The following is a 7774-nucleotide window of genomic DNA, read 5'->3' as shown; positions in this document are numbered from 1 at the left end:
TAATTTTAAATTATAATTACTTTTTTAACAACACACTCATACTCTTATATTTTACTCTTTACTACCACTTTAAATAACCTTAATGTAATAAATAAATAATTAAAAAAAATACTTTTAAATAAATCTAATAATTAGATTGCTTTTTTTAATTTTTTTTTTAATATTCAAAGAATGCATTTACATAATAAAAGATTAGTGTATCAACGTACAAAGCAAAAATTGCAACCATACAAAGGACTTGTCAAGAAGAATACATGACAAAACTGAAAAAATATAAATATATATAATTTCGACCTACACAGCGACTCTACCATTAAAGAGATTATTCGAAATTGTCGTTTATAGTTATTAAAATTTATATGGAACATCCTCGTTACACAACCGTATGGAACTTAATCTTCAACCCAGCTGGGACATTAACAAATTTTATTTTCCTTCCCAAATATATATTAGGCCTCGCGCAGCTCATGCCAGAGATAAGTGACACGAAATTAAATACTCCATGTCCTTAGCTTTTCCGTAAATTCATTTCGTCCCTCACATCGACCGTTTGCAGCAAGATGGGACCGCAAACGCTAATTTGCAGGCCAATTCCCTGCTTTTCAACTTCTTTTTCTTGTCATTCTGTGAAATTTTACAAACGCCCAAACACCCATTTGATTCATTTTTTCTGTACTAAGGATTCCAGAGCTTCGAAAACTGTGTTTTCTTCACCCTCTTGCTCGTATTCAAACAGTGGAAGCATAGATATAGAGCGGTCTGCCAGTGGAAAATTAACGCACTGCTTAAGGCTTTCACAGGGCTGCTCTTTATGGGGCGAAAGTGCTTTCGTAAGCAGCAATTATGGAGAACACAAGGAAAAGCCTCGTGCTTCTACTTTACAAGGTGTGACTACTGTAATATTTTCCTACTGTCCCTCATGTGAATCTGTTTCAAAATAAACAAAAAAAATTGAAAATCTGTATAGATTTCAGTATTTAGTACGAATCTTGGTCATGATATGTGATACACAAGTTTTGAATTATATAGCCACTCTGTTAGTAGCGTTGCAGTATAGTCTATTATGACAATTTTGCAATGAGAAAGGATAAAATATTTTTCTGGCTGGATGCCACATAAATTACCAATCTATACTGAGGGTTTATATTGTTTTTTAAAACACCCGAAATAGAAAATAGATTGTTCTATCAGGGGTCTTCAGAAAGAAAAAATAGGAATATAATACATATTGGTGATTTTAATGGATGGTTTGAATAAGATTGTAAAAATAAATGAACACAAAGATAATAAATTACATCAAGAGGAAAATGGCTGCAGCTTTGTTTCTAATGACAGAATCACAAACAACTAATCACAACTACTTGTGGTCCATTTTATTATGTTAGAAGTGACATTTTAGGTCTCGGTTCAGCGAGCATGTTAGCTTGGTGCATGAGAGCCTCATTATCTGGTCAATGGATCTTTTCCACTTGACCATATATATGTACCGCATATGCCAATAGTACATGGGTTTAAAATAGCAGAGTTTGGATTTCAAACTTAAGCAGCATAAGATTGGCTTAAACAAAACTACTAGCAGGAGTAAAAAACGAAATGACAGTATTACCAAGTTCCATACAAAAACGTCATACACTATGACCTTAAAAATTAATCGAGGAAACAGTAAAACAGTAATCAAATGTAGCTTTATTGAGTGACTATGGGGGCTTATACTAGGCTGCCAAGGTTGGCAGGAGATTCCAGAACTATGTCGATTCCTCGAGCTAGAGCATGCTGATATTTGTGTTGAAATTAATACTTATGTATCAGAAAGTGCTGCTTCTCATCCCGAACTTTCATAATAAAACAGAAATGGTCCTGATGTTGCTTTAACATTCCATTTATGCACAAACTGTATGCCTCCAACACTGTGCATTCATTGATTCGCCTTTGTAGTGATAGTTTGTGCTTTGAATTGAGTCATTGACCATAAGTATCTTGAGAAACACCTTAGATGAGATTGTCCAGCATATAGCTATTGTCTTCATCATCCTTAACATCCAGATCATGGCTAGGATCTATTTGCAAATAGCTTATCCCCACTGTGTTAATTAGTCCTCATCAGAGCTCTTCCGTATGTCCTGCTGCTCTATGTTTAATCTGAAGCAGGAGTGACCATGGGACATAAAGTCATAATCAATCAGCCCAATAGACTTTCTACCCCACACCTTGAATTAGTGTTTTATCTTAAAATTGAAGATGGGGAAATCCCTTTTCATCTTTGGGCACTTTGATCTTCAAGGAAGGAAAAGGGTATGGCATATCTCAAGTTGCTACAGCATAAAATTGCTACAAGGTGGGAAAAGGCATTTATATCTCAAGTTGCTACAATATACTGTCTGAGGCTATTGCATGGATTTTATGTTTGAATGATATCATATCTAGATTTATTCAAACTTCTAAAGGGATTTTAACTCATAGGGATCTAAAAAGAAATAACAGGGTTGTCAAATTACATGCAAAAGCCTCATACTTGTATTATACCAATCGCAATACAGCTGAAAAGAACAGCATAAAATTGTCCTTAAAAATAAACTGAGAAAGTAATAAAACAGTAATCAAACATAGCCTTATTTAGTGACAATTGGGATGTCTACCAAAATTGGCAAAGTTGACAGGAGCTTCCACAACTATTCCTAGTGCCTTAGCCAGAGTATGCCGATTCTCCTCTAGAGATTGAACCTTATGTATCAGAAAATGAAGTTTGTTGCCTAAAGATTCCATCTATGTATGAAACGTTCTGCCTAAAATACCACACATCTGTTGTTAATTTTTGTAGCCATAGTTTGTGTTGATCACAAGTATTTTGAGAACCACTTGAAATAACTTTTTCTAGTACATTGCTATTGTCTTCATGAGCCAATATCATCCAGATCTGACCTGCATAATGGAGTCAAGAATTCATTTTAAAATAACTAGGTTTATACTCTCTTTATAAGGTCCCAGTGAAACTCGTCTTTAAAGATGACTTTTGTTGTTTATTTCTTGAAGCAGGAATAACCACAGGACATAGATTATTAATAATCAGTCTTATATACTTTTTTCATTCTTCTTGAACTAACATTTTCTGCCATAATCAAAGATAGTTAAATACCCATTCTTCTTCTTCAGGCACTTTTAGTTTTGATCAAAGGAACAGGGCTATGGTTACAACCTATGGTCCAAGGTGGGAAAGGACATGCAGATCTCAACTTGCTACAACCTAATGTCTGAGGCTATTGCATGGATTATATATTTGAATAATATTTTTACAAAACCAAAAGGGATTTCAATCTCTGAGCGATTATATCTATGTAGAGACTTTGTAGATGGATGGTGGTTTCATGCCCTATACCATTTGAGTAAACTGATTCTGAATTTTCTCTCATTGCTTCAACGTGGATTTATTTTTTCAACACTTTGAAACCAGGAAGAACATCTTTTTGCTCAGAAATCTTAGAATGTGTCTTTGGGCCACTGGTAGAAATAGATTTATTTCAATGTTTTAAAAGAGTCTTAAACTGGGACAATTTGTTAACTTAGTTCAACTCCATTTCTTGTTATCAGACCACCTCCTTATGGGATTATCATATATATTACGAGATCTTGGGAAGATTCAAAATTAAACAAAATTTTCTACATATGCAGGTGTGTTTATTTAGCATTTGCATCACAATACAACTAAAGAAATCGTGCTTAATTGCATTCTATTAATGTAGATGATCTGTACAACCCTAATGTTACAGCTTGGAAGTTATAGAGCAGTTGGACATAGAAGATCTCCTATTGGTGGAAATTGGTTGTGAACATCAATTTGATCCACAATTTAGGGGCAGAAAATGATGTGTTTGTACTCTTGAGAAGACTACAACCAATTTTTATTTATTTATTTCTAACTATCAGCTTAACTGTACAATGCAACTTCTACATTTGGAGTGCTAGCCAACTAAGCCAACTACACAAATTGATGTCACTTTTGTATATCATTTTATTATCTCGTGTTGTTTGGGAATATTGGATTGAAAATGTTGATGTTCAAGGTGAAATACAAAACAGAACTACTGAGAGGGGGGGTGAATCAGTAGTTCAATGTCTTTTAATTCAAAGATATCCAAAATAGATTGAAAACCATATCAAGCAGAGAAGACAACTATTATCTCGTGGAAAACGCTTTCGGGTAAAAAACCACGGCACTTAAAATCATTTATTCAAAAATTGGGCACCAACCCTGTTACAAAGGTGAGCTACAACTCACACTATGAGCACCGACTCAATACAAATATAACAATTTTAATGGGCACCAACCCAACTGCACAAAGTACTAGATCAGAAATTTTAATGAGCATGCAGACGCTATGTTTTACTCAGAAATGAGTAAACCCCTTAAAGCAGAACAACATTGATCAAAAAGATATGAAGATTCAGCACAAATATCTCTGTAGTCAAAGTACTCTTCAAGCACAAAACGAGAACATCATGCCATGGAAGATAAATCATACATACAGCTTTGTCCAAATACATTTTATCCATTCAACTCATTCCATCTGCTCACTCTCCTGCACACAGAGCAGAGCCTCTTTTATTCATATAGTCTTACCAGTCTTAATTTTAAGAGACCAAAACTCCCAGTACACAGTTTTTAGTCCGTGTTGTATATATATACCAATACGATCTCACACTTTGGTATGATTACATCACATCAATTCAAACTTCAAAGCTCTTCATATATTTCAAAAGATCTTCAAAATTCATCCTCACCTAAAAAGGAAGTCCACTGTTTTTTTACACACAACAAACATGAAATGTACTCTTCCCCCAAAAATCACCAAAACAAGGTTCGAAACCTACATACCCAAAACTCAGGTCGTTTTTCTTAGCTTCAAACCCAAACCAAAAAACGATTTCCTGCACACACCTTTTTTTAACAACTTACTCGGATTTTAGTGCACACACGTTTTTCCAAGAGAACCTGAAATGATTAGCAGTCCAATGAAGCTGTAACGCCACTCTACAGATGTCAAAGAGATGGTGCAAAAAGAACAATCACCCAGTCTAAACCCAATGCATTCAGCAAATTAAAAAAAAACGCCATGTGAAGAACATTCTGTAGAGATTGCATAATAAAAAGCGCTGAGTTAATGACATTGCTAATGATTTTATTCCATGCGACCAACTGAAAATTGTTGAAAATATTAGCTAAGTTCGGATTATGTAAATCACATATGCATGTATTATTTCAATGTAACTATTATTGGGCTAGACCCAAATGTGGCGTGGGAAAGGCAATTCAATATGTAATAGGGCTGGGCCCAAAATGTAACGTGCTAAGGCATTGGGCTGGACCAAATGTCCAACGTGGCAAATATTAATATAACAATAAATTAATATTGTTGCAAGCCGACCTAAGGAGATCCACCGCCAAAAGAAGGGTATATACATAACTACTTCAAGATGAAGTTAAACACAATTTCATTACATTGCATAATAGCGATCTGCTCTTCCTATCTCTGCTCCTCTATGTTAAGCGATCTATTCTGCTATCCTTAGCGAATCTGCTGGTCTGCACTTCGGCGAACCCCAAGGACTTATCAAGTGAAGTTGTCAAGATTCTGATTCAGCCTGTTAAAGTCACCTTCTGCTGTTTCACTCCTTTGGTCATCTACTGCTGATTGGGGCTGCATCATCTATCATCATGGCAACTTGCTGTTAGGACAACAATCAGAGATAAGTCTGTTATATTGTAATTGCCTACCATTGATATAATACATCTTATAGTTTAAGGCTGAGTTTTTCATCTCCAAGAGGGAGGTTTTCCGAGAGTATTGGTGTCTCGTGTCTTGTGTTTTACTACTGTTACTGTTTATTCACATTCTGATTATGGTTAATTAATTTGTTTAACATCTTAGCACTTAAATTTAACATGGTATCAGAGCTTTAGGTTCATTTAAATAATCAGATTATTAGTTGCTCTTCACTTTCAGTTTTCTGTTTTAGTTTTGCAAGATGGTTATAGGTCTGAAAGTAGAGGATAGACTTGAAGGTGCCTTAAATTTCACATCATGGAAGGTTCGTGTCCTCCTTGCTCTTGAAGAACTAGAGCTGTTACAGGTCGTGGAAGATATGGATTTGACTGAACCTTCGGATCCAGAAGAGCTAAAGCAAATCAAGAAGAATGCTCTCAAAGCAAAGAAGTTTCTTATTGATTCCGTGAAGGATCATCTTGTTCCAGTCATCTCCAAGTTGAAGACAGCTTGTGAGATGTTCAAACATCTTGAAGGGAAATATGAGATCAACAACATCAGCCGGACACTCACATTGAGGCAACAACTTCTTCAAGTTAAAATGTGCAAAGGAGATTCAGTCATGTCCTTCTTCATGAAGATTTCAGAATTGAAGGACCAACTCAGCACCATTGGAAGCGAAGTCGTGGACAAGGATATTGTCATGATTGCGTTGAATGGTCTTCCCGACTCTTGGGATCCCTTCATTCAAAGCATAAGTGGAAGAGCTGAATTTCCTTACTTCGATCGCCTCCGGTCAGATTGTATTGAAGAGGAGTCTCGCCTTGCTGCCAGAGAAATGCACAAAGGCTCTCATGGAGGAGATCAACATGTGCTTGCTTCTCAACATGTTAGAAGAAAGGGAGGTCATTGGAAGAAGAACAACTTTAAAAGAGATAGAGACTTCAGACCTCCAACTTTCGATTCAAGGAAGAAGCCAAGGGATCTTTCACGTGTTCGTTGCTTCATATGCGATAAGTTTGGACATTATGCCAAAGAATGTCAGAATTCGCCCATGCAAGGAGAGGCCAACCTGAATGAAGTTGCAAACTCAGAGGACAATGAAGACTACCTTTTCATTTCCGCCTTGTCTAGCAATGTGCCAACCGATAGTAACACCTGGTTAATCGACAGTGGTGCATCTAGGTACATCACGGCATATCGAAAGCATCTCTCAGACTTGATGGAGAAAGAGTCCAACCTTCATGTGGTAATTGGTGATGATGCTCAGTATTCGGTAAGAGGCTTTGGTAGCACTTCTTTAAATTTAGAATCTGGTATGTCTTTGCATCTTAATGATATCTTATTTGTACCTGGAATTAAGAGGAATCTAATTTCTATTTTTGCTCTAGAAGATAAAGGTTATCAAGTAGCATTTTTTGAAGGTAAAGTACTTGCATGGCCTAAGAAATCTAGCATTAAGTCTGCTCGTGTTATTGGAAATAGATATGACAGTTTGTATAAGCTTTCAGCTAACCCCATTTGAGCACCCATTCATGAAGCTCTTGAATCTAGCGAGCTATGGCATAGAAGGCTCGGTCATCTTCACTATCAGGCACTTCCTTCACTTGAGAAGATGGTTAAAGGTATGCCTAAACTTCATGATGATGCTTGCAAAGGTTGTGCACTAGGTCAGAGCACTAAAAGTCCATTTCATAAAAGTGAAAGTAGAGCTAAAGAAAAATTAGCACTTGTTCATTCTGATCTATGTAGACCTATGTCTGTTCCTTCACCTAGCGGATTTCTATACTATGTTACATTTATAGATGATTTTTCTAGAAAGACTTGGATTTACTTTCTAAAATCTAAAGAATCCGATGAAGTGTTAAGTATTTTTAAAGAATTTAAAGCTCTAGCTGAAAATATGTCTGGCAAAAGAATTAAAGTGTTAAGATCTGACAATGGAGGTGAATACACTTCAAGTAGCTTCAATGACTTTTGTGTAGAAACAGGAATTAAGAGGGAGTTTTGCGTTT

General features: G+C 36.0%; 1 protein-coding gene across 2 annotated transcripts in view; it reads left to right on the top strand.

Annotated features, from left to right (window-relative positions):
- The first annotated feature begins 387 nt into the window (after window positions 1-387).
- The window catches only part of LOC131036649 (ATPase GET3B), a 155745-nt gene continuing 148358 nt past the window's right edge, over window positions 388-7774 (top strand). Inside the window, exon 1 of one of the 2 annotated variants that reach the window (XM_057968586.2) lies at window positions 388-885. In XM_057968586.2, the coding sequence (XP_057824569.1) occupies window positions 561-885 (325 nt within the window). In that variant the 5' untranslated portion in view covers window positions 388-560. The remainder of the gene's footprint in view (window positions 886-7774) is intronic. The other variant, XM_057968585.2, reaches the window with a different exon arrangement.

The sequence above is a fragment of the Cryptomeria japonica genome, chromosome 1, assembly GCF_030272615.1.
Source record: "Cryptomeria japonica chromosome 1, Sugi_1.0, whole genome shotgun sequence".
Lineage (NCBI taxonomy): Eukaryota > Viridiplantae > Streptophyta > Pinopsida > Cupressales > Cupressaceae > Cryptomeria > Cryptomeria japonica.
This window is presented reverse-complemented; position numbering and strand designations above follow the sequence as displayed.